Source organism: Mus musculus, chromosome 18, assembly GCF_000001635.26.
Source record: "Mus musculus strain C57BL/6J chromosome 18, GRCm38.p6 C57BL/6J".
Taxonomy (NCBI): domain Eukaryota; kingdom Metazoa; phylum Chordata; class Mammalia; order Rodentia; family Muridae; genus Mus; species Mus musculus.
Window position 1 is genome coordinate 14,790,693 of NC_000084.6, and position 17,350 is coordinate 14,808,042.

Sequence of the window (17,350 nt, forward strand, 5' to 3'; positions counted from 1 at the left end):
GCACCATTTGTTGAAAATGCTTTCTTTTTTTCCACTGTATGGTTTTGGCTTCTTTGTCAAAGATCAAGTGTCCCTAGGTGGGTGGGTTTATTTCTGGGTCTTCAATTCTATTCTATTGATCGGCCTATTTGTCTCTGTACCAATACCATGCAGTTTTATCGTGATATTACTCTATAGTACAGCTTGAGGTCAGGGATGGTGATTCCTCCAGAAGTCCACTTTTAAAATCTTAATACTTGTAATGGCAAGATAATCTGTTACCTAATGTATGAAAACTTTTTTCTCTAGAAAATAGAAGATCTTCATTCTTTGACAGTTTCATATATGTAAGCAGTGTCTTCATCAGATCCAGCCCAGTCCCCCTCCCACTCCCATGATCACTCCACCATGCCCACCCCTCCTTCAATTACATGAAGCAAATTCATAATTGAGTTCAGTTAACCCGATAGAATGCTGACTGATCTTACTAGCTTTTCCCGAGCATTCATCTCCATCTTTTAACTCTTATATTCATTTCACTTTCTCTTCCTTTGTGTTCTCCGATATTCCATTTATGACTGAGCCTACCTACTCACTTATTCCCAACACTTTGGTCAGTTATAAGTTAGCATTAAGTGCTGACCACTGCAAAGAGAAGCTTTTCTGGCCAAGATTGAAGGCAGCACTAATCTATGTGTGTAAACAAATATTTAGAAGACTGAAACTTGTCTGTTCATCAAGACAGCAGTACTAGGGTACCCCACCTTCAAGACTAGAGTTTTCCAAGCTATGGATTTTGACCAGTTTACAGTCCAGGCATGAATTCCTTTCTGTTTAGCTGTCCTTAAATCCGACCCAAAAGTAGTTGGTTACCTTCATATCTGTCATGTCTGTATTCATTTCTCAGTTAAGGGACATCTGGGTTGATTCCAGCTTTTGGCTATTATAAATAAAGCTGCCATGAGCATAGCTGAGTACATCTTGTCTCATGTGTGGTTTGCTTTATTACCATTGATGCCAATTCTCTCCCATGGCCTGCAGTAGTACCTTCTAGCACTATGAAAGTTAGTCAGCAGGGAAGTGTTTTCAGATCAGTTCTAGGTTGGTTTCTCTATGTCTCGTAACCAAAATATGGGATATCTTCAGCAATAGGGTCTTACCATTTAGTTCTCACGGGCTATAAAGAGTAATGACAACTGTCCGTGTTGTTTTGAGGGTCTCTGTGGTCTTTATGTCCTAAATGCCTACTATATCTGGATTGACATCTCTTTTTATAACTCTGGCTAATTTTCCATCATGATTCTTTAGAAATGTTTTCTATGCCTTTAGAATGAGATTTTGCCCCTTCTTCCACTCCTATAACCCATACTTTTTTTTTTAAATCAGAGTATTGTGAATATCTTGTAATTCCTTATTATATCTTTGTCCTTGGATTGTTCCAGTTCTTCCACCATGTGTTCTGTCCTTTCCTTGATCTATTCTATTGCTGAGACTTTCCGCAGAATGCTTGATTTGACTTTATTTCTAGCATTTCAGGTTGATTTTTTTCCCCCTTAAGAATTTGTTGAAATATTATTTTCACACAATCCATACCTTATTCATTTGCTAATTTGTGTCTTTGGAGATACTTCTAATCATTGTTTTGAGTTCTCCGAGGTTTCATCTGACTGACTCTCACTAGATGTCTTTGCTGAAGAATTGTGAATTTTTGAAGGAATTTTGTTGTCTTGGCTTTTTGTGTGTTTCATGTTAAATGGTGTTGGGATTTATGTATCTGGTGTTATTTCTTTATTTGGTTTATTATTTTTTCAACTATATGCTTTTAGTTTAGTATTTGTAGTGTTGTGGGAGTTGGGTGTGAAAGTTGGAGAGTGTGTAGTTCCAGGAAATAATTCCTCAGATCAGGGCCTCTGGGTGCCTAGTGTAAGTTCTACATCATTTCCGGGGAATGATTTTAATTGGGAAAGCATTCATAGCTGCTTGACATTAGCATTATGCAGTTGCCATACTAGACAATTAATAATAGCCACCATTTTGACTTTAATTACTTTTGGAAGATGAGCAACCATATTGTTTGTATGTATGTATGTATTGTGTATATGTATACATACATATGTGTATATATATGTATACATACATACTTACATAATTAAAAATAACAATTTTTTAAAAGGCACATTGAATTTTGTCAAATTTATTCTGCTTCTGTGGGAGATGTTCATAAATTTTTTGTGAGTTTTTTTTTTTCCTGTTGATAGGGTATTTTACTTATTGTTCCATTATTGAACCAACCTTTAAGATCATGTCCTATTGTTCTGTGTATAATACTTTTGCTATGATACTAAATTTAGTTTCTGATAATTGATCAGGAAATTTGGTATGTATGTTCAGAAGGGTTTATAATTTGTGATCTCTGCCTGTTTTTAGTATGGCTGATACTGAGCTGATAAGATGAGTTAAATGTTATTTTCTTGAAGATGTCAAGTATTAGCATTTTTTTCCCCCTAGGGTTTGGTAGACTTGACCAATAGAGTCATCTAAACATAGGCTTATTATATGAATTTTTTTGATTTGTTATTTACATTTTTAGAATTCTATTCAGATTGTCTATTTCTTCATGATAAAACTTAGTACTTTTTATATTTCTATGAATTTGTCTCTTTCATTTATAAATTTAGGATTCTTCCTCTACAGTTTGCACAGAAACAGACAGAATGCCTGTTGAGCAGGCACTGTACTCAGCTAGGAGGTTACAGTGGGAAGAATAATAAGACCATACTATGAGTGTATAACTGAGTGCTAAGGGCAAGTTGGAATTTCATACTGCATCCTTGGTCGTTCCACATAGTAATTTCTGAGTCTTTTTGCCTAGTTAGTATGTCAGGTTTTTGTTGTTGTTGTTGTTTGGTTTGTTTTTGAGACAGGGTATCACTATGTAGCAATGGCTGTCCTGAAACTCACAGAAATCTTCCTGCCTCTGCCTCCCAATCCTGAGATTAATCCTGTGTCACCCCACTTTGCAAATTTATCAATTTTGATACTCTTTTCAAATAGCCAACTTTTGGACTAACTAATTTTTCTCAAATTTTTCTGTTCCACATTATGTTTGTCTTTGTTTTAGTCTTTATATTTCTTTACATGTAACTGTTTTAGTTTTTATTTTGCTCTACTTCCAGTGTTACAAGGTTATGGGATGTTAATGGTTTTGGATTTGTTTGTTTGTTTGTTTGTTTGTTTATTCATTTGTCCAGGCAGGGTTTCTCTCTGTAGTTTGAGTGCTGGGATTAAAGGTGTGTGCCACCGCTGCCTGGCTCTGGTTTGAGATCTTTTTAAGATTGACTTTTGTAAGTATCAATTTTCTTGTAAACATTACATTGACTACACGCCACAAATCTTGTATTTCGTATTTTTATTTTTACTTATCTATGTATACTTTCCATTTTACAAGTGTTTCCTGTTGGCTTCTGAATGTATTTCTTAATATCCATATATTTGTAAATTTATCAACTCTTTTCCTGTTATTAATTTCTACTGTCATCCTATTGTAGATGGGCTCAACACATTTATGATTTCAGTACTTTTAAATTTATCAAGGCTTGTTCTGTGGACTATGTGTTTTGTTTGCTTTTAGATTTTTTTTTTTATATTTTTAATTGTGTCTCTGTCTTGTTTGTCTCTATGAATATGTGTACATGAGTGTAATTGCTTTCAGAGTTTAGATTCCCCTGGAACTAGAGCTACAGGTGATTGTGAGTCTCCTGATGTGAGTACTTGATGCTGCTAATGAGCTCAGTGTCTTTTGAAAGAGTAGCAAGCATTCTTAACCTACCTCTGAGTCATCTCCAGCACTTCCTGCCCGGACATAGAACTGATTGACCTGAAATTTGCTTAAGTAAACCAGGCTGACTTGGAGTTTGCAGTCATTTCTGTTCAACTTCGAGTTTGCAGTCATTTCTGTTCAACTTCCCGAGTGCTGGGATTACAGCTATATACCATCACTCCCAGTTTAAACAGTCCATGCTTAAAATTTTTCTCTACAGCTAATTTGTGGGGTAAAATATTCTCTGTATGTGTGCTAAGTTTACTTGATTTAAACTGCTTTTTTAAGTCTTTGTCTTCCTTATTGGTATCCTGTGAGTGTTTGGTGGTGTTGCTAGGCATAGTCCTTCAGAGTAAATGCTCCACCTTCATCTATATCCCCTTCCTTGATCTGTCTAGTTCTTTCAGTGAAAATGGAGATTTTACAAGTGTTGAACTATTTTTTTTTAATTTATATTTACTTACAATTTTTTAAATGTATTTTAGGCTCTGTAGTTTTGTTACCTGTGATAAACTCTGGTGGTTGTTTCTAGATTCATGTGTGTAAGTTGCTAACGGGTTGGGTTCATTGTTAAGATCGGGGTATGTATGCATAGTATGTGCCGGGTAATGATCTAAGGTTGCCAAGTGCATTTTTAGGAAAAGCTAGCCCAAAACACATAAAATTCAGGTTTCCCTAGACTCAACTGCTTCAGTTTGGTGCATTTGTATTTTAAATATTGCAGCTTCCTCATTTTTTGTGATGTTTGTTATTACAAAAGACTCCTTTTTGTCTTTCTATTGGTAGGATTTATTTTCTTGATTCTGTTTTGTTTAATAATATTATGACTAATTTAGCTTTCTTCTATTTGCTGTTGTGTGGTATATTTCATTCATATATATATATATATATATATATATATATATACATACATACATACATACATACATACATATATCTTTTTAAGCTGAGATTGCCTCAAACTCACTGTATAGGTCAGGATACTCTTGAATTCTCAGCTTCCCACATTCTGGCATTATAGGCTGAACTACAATACCCAGTTACAAACTTGCTATATTTTTAAGTCTTAGGAAAATAACAAGTGATTGGCTATTGCTTTATCCAGTCCTATACTTTTGATATAGTTGAATTTAGCTTTGATATTTATTTTTGTTCTCTATTCCCTTGTGTTTCATCTTTCTTCTGTTTCAATTAAGAGGATTTATTTTTGTATGCCATAGTTCCTTCACTTAATTTTTCAGCACTTTGAGGGTAAATCAGTTCCTCCAAGGAGATATTTAGCTTGGGGACAAGACTGTGGCATGCTTCTCCTTGAGTGACATTTTTACTATAGGAGCAGGCTACTGTGTGGACCTGAGTGGTACTTTTGTCTTTCCCACTGTTTTCTCCCAACAGAGATGCCTTATAAAAGAGCTGGAGTTAGGGTCCTTGGGATCTGACTATTCTTAGTGTGCCACCTGAGGGATCACATTAGGGAGTGGGAATTCTGGGAAGGAAAAGAGCATTATCTTATGGTGAGGTGAGCCTGTTTTGCTCTGGAAGGCCCTTACAAGATCCTTATTCCACCCAATGGAGTTAACTCTTAAGGGACATGGTATGTCTCTACCTAGGTAGATTCCATTCTTTACTATAACAGTGTTATGCTTGTACTGTTTTGGATTTTGGAGCATATTGAATGCTTTCATAGTTTCAGGTTAAAGATGTTCTGGAAAATCTATGTAAATATTCTAAAATTTTGAAATAGCCATTTTGATGAGGGATGCCCAATCTGTATGACATGTCTTGTTTGAGCAGCTTATGTAGTATTTATCTGTTCCTATATCATCTTTAAAAAGATTTTGTTTTATGTGTATGATTGTTTTGCCTGCGTCTTTTGTCTGTGCACCACTTGTGTGCAGTGTTTTCAGAGGCCTGAAGACAGCATCATTTCCCAGGAACTGGAGTTCAAGAGAGGGTTGTAGGACTCCACATGGGTACGGGGAATAGAACAGTCCTCTGCAAAAGTACCAAGTACTGCTGAGCCAGCCTCTGTCCATCTTAATGTAGTACTGTAGGGTCAGCATCATGAAGGGAAAGTATTGACCTTCAGGAGTGTCTTTTCTTAGGCATAGATTTAAAAATATTTTTTATAGCTAATTTTTTTAAAGACAGGCTCTTACTATATACCCCCATCTGGCCTTGAGCCTGTATTCCTTTAGGCTCAGCTTCCTAGTCCTAGAATTACAGGTTTGTGCTGCATGCTCAGCTTAAGTAGCTTTGAATGAAAACATTTTATTATCTTATAGTAAATAGTGAACATGGAGTTTATTATATGTTAGGCATTTATTCATTTCCCAGTGTTGAAATGGGAAACAACAGTGTGCGATGTTTGTGTTTTATTTAATAGTTTCAGAGTCACCATTGTTTTTCTTTTAATTATAGGAACAGTTTTGATCAAAAGTAACAGTGGTCAGTTGATGCTGGTATCGCCTCAGCAAGCTGTAACAGGAGCCAAGACCACAAGTAACATAACTCCAAGACCAGCAGTACCAGCAAACACTCAAACAGTAAAGATCTGTACAGTGCCGGTAATCTGCCTTAATCTTTTTAGTTTCCAGCCACTATCTTCCTATAAATATGCATATGTTTGCCAGTAAAAATTTGAGATAATTTTGCTCAATCTTAAAATTAAGTGCAAATTCGGATTTGATACTTGGTAATTGCTAAAATAATGAAAGTTGTGCCTTCATACTAAGTGACTTTATTGTTGTCAAAGGACAGTGTGCATCTACTGAAAGAAAATATCCATTGTGTCAGGTATTTAGAATGTGTGTATGTGTTTATGTGCCTTCATGTGTGGTCCTATATGGGGAATGCAGGCTAGAAGCTAATAAACATTGGGTATCTTCTCAGGTGCGCTTCAGTTTATTTTTTCAGATGGGTTTCTCTTTGAGGTTGGAGTTCACAGATAGACTAGACTGACTGATCAGCAACCTTCCAGGACACTCCTGTCTTTGCCTCCATGGCAGCCGCCCACCTGTTTTCCTTGTTTTGTTCTTTATTTTTTACACAGTGTTGGGGTCTGAACTCAGGTCTTTATGCTTATGAAACAAACACTTTACTGAGTGAGCCATCTCCTCATCTCTGTTTCACTTTGGATTTGTAGTTAGTAAGACTCCTATTTAAAGTATTCATTTTCATCTATCATTATACAAATTACTTTAAGTAATTCAGACATCTGCTTTAATATTTCATTAGTTTTGCCTTGTTTGACGTGACTTATTTATATAGATGTTGTTGTTTTTTTTATGTAACTGAAATTTAGTGTGTCTGTGAGTTTAAAAAATAGTCTTATGAGTACTTTTATTTAACTAGAAAATGCTGGTGTTGAGATATCTTGCTTGGTAAAGTACTTGTACTCAAGCTTGAGGGTTTGCTTTTGGTCCCCCAGCACTCACTGCATGCCAGGTGCATAGATAGCATGGCTGCAGTCACAGCACTGAAATCAGGAGGATTGCTGGCAGCTGGTGGAGCCACATTCAAGCTCCAGGTTCTGTGAGAAATAGTGTCTCAAAACATAAGGCAGAGAACAGTGGAGGTAGACAGTCAGTGTCAAAGGTTGGCTGCCTTCTTCCCTCTCTCCTTTCCTTGTTTCCTCCTCCCTTTTCTCCTTTAACTTTATCATTCCATCTGTTTGCCTAGTGTGTGTATGTGTAGGGGGTGATGTGCATGCCTTGGCTGCACTTGTGGAAGTCAGAGGACAACTTTCAGAAGTCCCTTCTCTCTTGACAGGATGGAACTCAGATCATCATACCTTGTGGCAAAGTTCCTTTGCCCTTTGTACCACCTTTCCTGGCCTTCCAATTTTGATACAAGTTGATGGATTAGTTATTTTCTCTGTCAGTAGTACATTTTCCTTTCTCTAATTTTGTTTATCTGTCAGTGGACAGATTTTTGTTTATAATTAAATATTAAGTAAGAATCTATATGTTTTCTGTATGACAAATCAAGTTTAAAATTTTATATTGTATTATTTGTGTATGATATGTGTATATGAGTGTGGGTGCATATATGCTACAGTGCTCATGGGGAGGTCAGAGGACAACCTTTAGGACTCAGTTTTGTCTTTTCAACAATGGGGGTCATACTCAAGATGTCAGGCTTGTATCCTTTGAGCAAGTTTGCTGGCCAAAGTTTAAGATTTCAATGCTGAATGTTATAGAGGTTACTTAATTAGAGAATTACTATTAAATAAAGGGTTATTTTATGAATCACTTGCCTTCTTTAAGAAATTTCAGCCGATCAACTGACCAGTTAAGCTTATAGTATAGAATGTTCATAAAGTACAGTATATACCAAATAAATATGCTGGAAGTCTTTTCATTTTGCTCACAATACTGGCTGACTTAAAATGACTAATATTGACTGGGTGTGTAGTGGCATGTGCCTTGAGGCAGAGACAGGTAGAGCTTTGTGAGTTCCAGGCCAGCTAGGCCTATGTATTGAGATCTAGACTAGCTACACCTGCTCACTTCAAAAAAGAAGTAAATGAACAAAATGACTAGTACTAGTGCCAATAACTGTGTTATCTTTGTCCTTTTTCCCCAGAATTCTAGCTCACAATTAATGAAGAAAGTAACAGTGGCGCCTGTTAAAAATTTGACACAGATAGGAACTACTGTGGCAACCACTGCCTCCAGTACTTCCTCAGGACAAGTAAGTGGGGTGTGTGTGTGTGTGTGTGTCCCCACTAGCCCACTAACTTTTTCAGTTATTTCTTGCCAGATATTTTAGCATCTATGAGACGCTGAAGGCATATAATATATGATGTTGTTTATCAGACAGTGAACTATTAATGCAGAAATAAGAAAACATGGTGTTGCCGGGCAGTGGTGGCGCATGCCTTTAATCCCAGCACTCGGGAGGCAGAGGCAGGCGGATTTCTGAGTTTGAGGCCAGCCTGGTCTACAGAGTGAGTTCCAGGACAGCCAGGGCTACAAAGAGAAACCCTGTGCCAAAAAAAAAAAAAAAGAAAAAGAAAAAGAAAAAGAAAAAAAGAAAAAGAAACAAAAATGGTGTCTATCATTATTAGTCATTGCATAAATCCATTAAAGTAATATAAATACACCAAATAACCGTGTATTACAGTCTCCAGAGGGAGGTGCTAAAATAGAATTTGGATAGGTTATTTGTTAGGAGTCAATATGAAGAGAACAAGAGTAAGTTTAAGCTAGACTCAGGATTAGAAAAGTTTTATTCAGCCAACCTACTAGAGAACTTTGAAATATATGTCCCTAGTCACCACTGTTAGTCAGCACACTCTTCTGTGCTTTTTTTGGACTCTTCTTGGAAAATTATATCTTTGTCCAAGGTCTCTTTGCAACAGAGGTTAACTGAAAGTTATCCAGTAGCATTCTAGTAGCCAAAACTCTCTTTACAACAGTTCATTGAAATCTACATCTTGTCTATATTCTTCTTATATGTATTATACAAAAGTGTTCTGTGATGCTGGTGGGCTTCTTCCCTGGAGAAACAAAGAAGTTAAAAGGATAGTCAGTACTCCTTTGTCCATCTTGGTCTTGGCAGTTAGTTACCTACTAGTAAACTTTCCTGTCTTTGAGATCTCTGTGGACTGTATGTTTCTGCCCCTATCTTGGGTTTTCTGTTTTTCTCCACTTGTAACAGAATAGCACAGACTGAGTATTTTGTAGTGAATAGAAGTTGGTTTGACTCATGATTCAGGAGATGGAAAGTCTAAGATGATCTTGTCATAGGGTAAGGGAGAGCCTTATCCTATGGCAGAGATATCATATATGATATGATATGCAAGAGAACATGGGGTCCCAGGAGAGAGGGAGGTAAAATAGAGGAGGGGCATGATGGGAGCTGAACCTACCCTTTCATTAGGATGCTTTTCCTAAGAGTGAATCCCTGCTCCTGTAATAGCAGCCGTAACCCATTTACAACCAAAAGCACTGGTCTTAATCACTTCTTAAAGGTCTTATTTCTTGATACCAGTATAATGAGAATTATATATATATATATAGTTTTGGAAGGAATATTCGAATCATAGAATCCTCTATTATGTGATTAAAAACTACATCTTTCAGATGATGAGAATTAATTACTCCTCTCAGGGTTCAGACTCATCTTTTTTGCTCATCTGTGGACATAGGCACCTGAAGTATCAGGTGGCAGCTGTAGTAGCTGGTTTCCCGAGGCAATTGTTTTCCTTGTGAGCAGAAATGGAAAGCACAGGGTTCCCCAGAGGTTATCGGGACCGAGTAAGGATCTATCTATCTATCCATACATCTTCTAAGTTCTGTGATCAATGTATATGTTGTAGTATGGGGACAAAGTACCACATAGAATGTTTTGACTTAGTGATTTTACTGAGTTTTAGAGGATAGAATCCCACCTTTAATAAGGAGTATTGCCTCAATTTATCTGCTTGCTGCAATCTAGGCTAATACTAGGCTGTTTTAATACTAGGCTAATGCTGTGTATGGGCCACTAGTGGATCCCATGCTCTGGGAAACTGTCATGTTTCCTTTGTCAGGAAGATGATGCATCTTCTTGTTGCTTACTTAGATAGAATACTATACTTATATATCAGTATCACTGTTGGTATTCTATAATTTATTTGATTATACTCTCTACATAATTCTTTTCTACTATCTGGGGTCATAAGCAATAAGTCTGATTAAAAAACAACAGTGCTTTAAAAAATAATGCCTGGCTGTTATTGAGCACTTAGTGTTGTTTACACTTTTAGGTACCTTTCAATCCATCAATCACCTCACATCATCCATCTCTATCTATATATGTGATAATGTTAGAGTGGCTAAGAAACTGTCCAGATTTCTACTAACACGTAAAAGAATAGGGATTTTAGCTTCAATGTCTTAACTTGAAACTATTCTTGAACTAGAGGACTGATTAGGCCTGACTCTAGATTCTCTCTAGAACATGTGTATTTTCCTATTAATAGGTATCAGAATTTGTTAAAAAGACTTGGGAAACTTATCTTATTGTTGCAAATATGACACAAAAACTACTTTGAAATCTTGTCTTCTGTATTAGTTTATATTTAATAATGAAGATATAATTAGGCATATTGTTAAGAACATAAAGGTATAAATAATTTAGAATTAGTGTTTCTAATTAATGAACAAGCTAATTAATGAATTGCTCAGATAGGTACAGAAAATGACCTTGAAGTGCAGCATGATCTAGTAAAGCACGATTTTTACACAGATCTGTTTTATACATAATTTTACCCTTTTTTCTATTGTCTCCAAGTTATGTTTAATTGATGCAATTCAATCTTGCTAATATTGGAAACACCATTGACTGGTCTAGAATATTTCAGTCTAAGGGAGAGTTATGATTGAGTTTTAAAATCTCCATTCAATATCTGCAGTGGAAACACCACAGTTAGGTATCTCCCATTGCCTGTAAAATTGGCATAGAAGTTATACATATTTGGTAAAGTATAGATAGTTGCTTATATTAGGAAGGGTTATGAATGGCAACTTTGTGTTGGAGTGTACTTTCTATCATTGTAACAAATAACTGAGATAAATCAACTTGAAAAGTTTTATTTTGTCTTAGAGTTTTGTAGATTTTAGGGCTTTACCTATTGCCCTGTAGCATTACAGTACAAATCATGTGTATGATGCAAGAGGTAGTTCACTTTATATCCAGAAGCCAAAGACAGGAAGAAGAGATTGCCAATGCCCCCTTTAATGGCACAGCTCTAATGACTGGGTTCCACTAACTTCCATTTCTTCAGTGTTCTATCATTGCACCATAGTGTCATGGGGCTGGGCCACAAGCTGTAGAATGCAGGTCTTCGGAGGTGATTTAAGACCCAAACTAGAACACGGTGAAAGAATAAAAGATTCACAGGGAAGTAAGGTGCCTTCAGTACTTTCTCTGCTCACAGACAACAGACCATCGGAGAGCTCATATTTTACTGGCTATTGTTTGCTTTGTCCACAATGGTCAGTACTGCTCTGAGGAACCACTCACTAAGCATTTGAAGGCCATCATACTCATTGGTTAAAATGACAAACTACCCCTTTCTAAATGCAGTGTTATAGATATACGGCTGTTTATAAGATGGGTTTTCTCAAGTATTATTATTAATCTTGAAATAGGGTCTTATTAGTCCAGGCTTCAACTTCGTATGCACCTGAGGTTGATCTTAAATGACTGATTCTCTTTTTTCCACCTCCAAGTGCTAGGACTTGAGATATGTGAACCACATTTTATCTCTGAAGAGACTGACTTACTGTCACAAACCATAAAAGTTTAAAAGTCTATAAGGATTCAGAGCCATGTCATAGAATTTGTCTCTGGAAAATGTGGACAAGTTCAGATTGGGGAAGCATTCACTTGGGTGAATTTGAAGCTTTCTGTTTTACCTAATGCAATAGGACTGACTTTAGTTGTGATTTCTAATTTTACCTTTAAAAATTTTTATTTTTAAAATTTTGAAATATCATTTTTTAAAATAGTTATTTTAGGTGTTCAGATGCCTTATCTGCGTGTATGTATATACTGTGTGTGTTCCTGTTGCCTAGGGAGGCCAGAAGAGAGGGTTGGATCACCTCTAACTAGAGTTAGAGACAGCTCTGAGCCACCTTGTGAGTACTGGGAATTGACCCCAGGTTCTCCGGAAAAGCAGCAAGTGATCTTAATCACTGAGGCATCACTCCAGGGCCACCATTTTACCTTAGAATTTCATTATTAGTTCTAGTCATTATTCATAGGTATTTTAAATTTATTTCCCTTTTTACCAGAACTGATGTTCAGACCAGTTTCTCTGAAGGGAAAATTTTGGTGTCCATTTACCTATCTTGACATGCACAGAAAAAAAACAAAACAAAACAAAACCCCAACAACAACAACAACAAACTTTTCTTGAGAATGTAAGCATCTCAGATAAATTTGTATAGTAATGTTATTCTTCTCCATACATATTATTCACTCTACCCCACTTTTCTTATGTAATTTTTAGTTTATTTGTTATTTTGTCTCTGTGTGGTTTTTCTAATTTTTTTTACCATAACTTACAGTTTTTGTGTTAAGCTTTCTGTCCTGTAGGTGGTGCTGAAGTCATACTTCTTCATTCTGATACATGTAGACATTAATGAAATTCCTTTTAGTGTGGAAATAAGACATCCCTCTCTTGTAATGCTATTATACTTATACTGATGGTCCACATAAGATTACTGTAGCTGAGCATATGAAAAGTAATTGATAACTTTGTTTTATACTTTTTAAAAAAAGTAAATATAAACTATAGAGACTTGCAATTACAATATATTTAGAGAAACACAAATGTGTGTGTGCATGCGTGTATATATTGTCTTGTATGCTCACTTGTATATGCATGTGTGTTGAATAAAATTTTCCTCGATTGCTCTCTATCTTATTATTTTAGACAGGGTTTCTCACTGATCTTGGAACTTGCCATCTGGCCTGGAAATGGCTGTCCAGTGAAAAACCTCCACTCTGAGATTTACCTGTCTCTGTCCCACAAACACTGGGATTACTGAGTGTGATCACCATGCTCAGCTTTTATGTGGGTGCTAATGATCATAACTTTATACCTTATGTTTGTATTTAGACATATTCCCAAGTCCATTGATATTTTAAGAACTTTTCTGTGTGACACGTTTTCACAGGATATGGGTAGTAAGTAACATTCCTAGTTTTGCTTTTGCAGTTGGGAGTCAGTATTAGAAGTTTACCTTGCTGGTAACTAATGCTGTAGTAGAAGACAATGAAGAGTAGACTGGGCGCTGAGAGTGAGATGCAGGTCTACTCTAGGCCAGAGTTCTGATAAATTGCCTCAGATTATTATACCCTTACTTGAAAGCAGAGATGCCAGAATTCATTTGGAGCCTTTTTAGTGTAAAGCAAAGGACCCACTAAGGTATCACAGCAATACATGCTTAACTTTTTGTTGATTTAATTAATTTCAGCCTGTGGCTCTACCAAGCAGTGTCATCACAGTTACTCCTGCAAAGCTGGTGAATACTGTATCCACCCTGAAGTCATCAAGTTTGGGAGTGTTATCTACCCCCTCAAATGACGCACGTCTCAAAGCTGAGACTTCAGTAGCTGCTCAGACTGCTCTTCCTCCGGTAAATTTTCACTTGTATCTTGTATATAGTTCTTTGCTATGTTCTAATTCCTGTTTACTAACATTTGTGATTATTTTTTTCTATATCAGACAGTGCTAGAAAATGTGAAAAAATGTAAAAACTTCCTTTCAATGTTAATAAAACTAGCATGTAGTGGATCACAGTCTCCAGAAATGGGGCAGAATGTGAAGAGGCTGGTGGAGCAGCTTTTGGTAAGTTAGTGTTGTATCATTCTGCAAACTTTATGAGAGTCCAGAGGACATTGTATGGGAAGTAGTAATGTTTTAATGGATTTGTTTATAAGTATATTTGTTATTTAAAGTTCATTTAAACTTGATAATCACTCCATAAAATAAATCTTTAATATATTTAATTTTCATCATATATACCTAAGGTAAACACCATATTTAGAATATTTATTATTTTTATGTCAGTCTTTTCTATGTATATGTTGTATACAGATAGCAACAGCTATAAATTCCTTAAATATCCTTTTTAGTTTATGACCTGTTTATCTCAGACCAACAGACAGCAGACCTCAAATATGTTGGCAGAGGATACTTTAATATTCTTAAAAATTAGAATCCCTCAACGTACTTTAATTTTTTGTGGCCCTGGAATTAAAACTAGGTATTAAAAAACTATTTAACTAAGAATTACAAAGCCATTGTTTGCTAACATATATAATATTAAAAGAAAAATTACAATTTTCAGATAACAAAACTGAGTGGGAAATGATACTGATTTGTATTTTGTAAGTTTGAGGCTGCACTTAACAGAACATGGCTGGATATTTTCCCTTATTCTATTTTGTGATGGGTTGTTAGAGAATATCTGACCTGCAGAGAGATAATTGGAATACTGAGCAATTTAGTAACCTTCTGTAGATCCATGTGGATAATCTTTAGTCTACTAGTTTACTTTCACACTCTGAATGAAGGTCTTTACTGATATATAATTTTCGTAATAGCTTTGTTAAAACAAAATGTTGACTCTTTGTATCATCCAGATCTAAAAGTTTTCCGATATTTAATGTATTAAGGTAATGTAATTTCTAATTTCACTGAACTTTCCATACATGTGTGTATATAGCTATAAATCTCTATCTGCATACCTTCGTTCCTACATCTTCGTGAGCGTGGCTGTGGTGCGTGTAAGTGTGTATATGCCATACACAGATGCCAGAGGAATGCATCAGGCTTCTTTCTGTATCACTCTGCTTCATCTGTTTGAGGCAGAATCTCTCACTGAAACTGGAATTGGTGATTTTTGGCTAGGACTGGCAGCCAGCATGCCCAATAATCCCGTCTGCTCCGAGAGCACTGGAGTTCTGGGTGCATGGGGGATTGTACCTGATATGTTGATGTTGGGATCTTAATTCAAATCTTTATTACACAACACAGCAAGCTCTTAATAGTAGCCACTTCTACAGTCCCACCAGCAGTCTTTTAAGGCAAGCTTTAAATTATAAGAAGCTATCAAGTTTAGAGGAAGAGTTATGTTTTCCAAAATTGTGATTTTTTTTTGGGGGGGGGGGGCTGAGAATTCCATTTTTTATCATTGGCAACAAATACTACCAGTTATTTTGATAGTCTTAGTTTGTTTTTGAGAAAAATGTCTACCAGATATCCAAATGTAAATGAAGGAGAGAAAGAAAAGCAAGAATGAAAATACACTGTTGGCTTTACTGGTGCCTCACACAGCACTTGTCTTCCAGTGTTTCTCTTGGTTCTGCAGTAGAAATGATCTATGTTGGTACACAATGTCAAACTATTATGTGGTGAAGCATTCTGATTTGATAGAATTTGTTTTCCCTCTGTCTTAAAGTGAAGTTCTTTTTCTTTTTAAAATTATGTTTATTTTACTTTATGTGTATATATGGAATTTTTTTTCTCCATTGATGTTTGTGCACTACAAAAGGGCATCTGTACTTCTGAGCCTGGAGTGACAGATAGTTGTAAGCTGTCATATGGGTGTTGTGGTCCTCTGGAGGAGCAGCCAGAACTCTTTAATTGTTGAGACATCTCTTCAACCCCATTTCTTCATCTTTTCTTTTTAATCACAAGTACACAACAGTGCACTGAGGATTGGTTCAATCTCTCATTTACTTATTAGCAGTAGTTTTGTGCATTTTTTACTTTATATTGTCAGTGTAAATCTCAGCACTGTGACCTCCCCCAACAAGCTCCCTGAAATGTAGAGTACAAAATTATAATTAAGCATTTGTTAGTTCTTTAGAACTATTATAAATTTGCAATAATGTTTTAAAAATTTAGTCAGGTGCACTAAGTGCACTAAGGTAATTTTAAAATGAAAGAAAACTGTTTCACAATCAGCTCTTTCTTCAGTTTGCATATTAGAGTCTTCTCCTTCATAAAGAGAATACTGTCTTTACTGTATTCTCTAATTGGACATGTCTGTTACTTATTGTTCATTTAGTTCTCTGGTGACATGAGATAAAAAAGCCTGTAAAGGTGGAATTTACTACTTATGAAAAGCTTGTCTGTAGTCATAAAGTACTTTGCCTTTTTAAAATTTCATTTATTTTTAAGAGAGTAGATTGCTGTGGTCTATGCTGGCCTTCAACTCATAGGCTAAAGTGATCCTCTTGGGTCAGCATCCTGAGTAGCTGCTTCACAGGCATTCACCATTGCACCCAGTTTTGTTTCTTAAAATATCTGTAGATCTCAAAGTATCTTCTTCTTCCCATTCCTTAGGATGCAGAAATTGAAGCAGAAGAGTTTACTAGGAAACTGTATATTGAACTCAAGTCTGCACCTCAGCCGCACCTCGTCCCTTTTCTTAAGGTAGGATGTATTTCTTTGGAGAAATTGTTTAGGTTAAATTATTTTACATTAAAACCTGAATGTTTGAATGGAAATCACTGTGAGTGTACTAATGATGAGAGAAACCTTATTACTTTTGTAAAGTATAAGCCAACACAGTATTGATTTGAACAGTTTAGAAAAACAGACACAGCACTAACCTTAAAAAAGTTTACTTTTGCATTTAATTATTTGGGTAGGGAGACATATATCACATGTATGGAGGCCATATTTTCTTCTTTCTCAGGAGGTTCATGGTATAGAACTCTGGTTACCAGGCTTTGTGGCAAACACATTTACCCACTGAGCTATCCCATTGGTTCCCCTAAGAATAATATCCTATTCATGAATGTTTAGCTAGACTGCATGCTTCAGGAATTCCTTGTCTGTGTCCCAAGTGTTGGGGTTTCCGGACATTATATGGCTGTTGGGGATTCAAACTCAGATCTTAAATAGCTTTAAAGCCTGAGTAAGTTCCCTACTCTTCTCTTTTTAGTGTTTCTGAGACAGGCTTTATGCATCTCAGATGAGCTCAAACTTTCCATGTAACTGAGGAGTACCTTACATTCCTCCTCTCTGCCTCTGCCTCC

General features: G+C 36.1%; 1 protein-coding gene across 4 annotated transcripts in view; it reads left to right on the forward strand.

Moving 5' to 3' along the window:
* The window catches only part of Taf4b (TATA-box binding protein associated factor 4b), a 177,224-nt gene that overhangs the window by 7,492 nt on the left and 152,382 nt on the right, over positions 1-17,350 (forward strand). For 3 of the 4 annotated variants that reach the window (XR_877141.1, NM_001100449.2, NM_001369357.1), the window contains exons 2-6: positions 6,221-6,366; positions 8,387-8,494; positions 13,774-13,935; positions 14,025-14,147; positions 16,653-16,742. Coding sequence is in view for 3 of the 4 variants with exons in the window: in NM_001100449.2 (NP_001093919.1) it covers positions 6,221-6,366; positions 8,387-8,494; positions 13,774-13,935; positions 14,025-14,147; positions 16,653-16,742 (629 nt within the window). In the remaining variant the exon portion in view is untranslated. The remainder of the gene's footprint in view (positions 1-6,220; positions 6,367-8,386; positions 8,495-13,773; positions 13,936-14,024; positions 14,148-16,652; positions 16,743-17,350) is intronic. The other variant, NM_001369358.1, reaches the window with a different exon arrangement.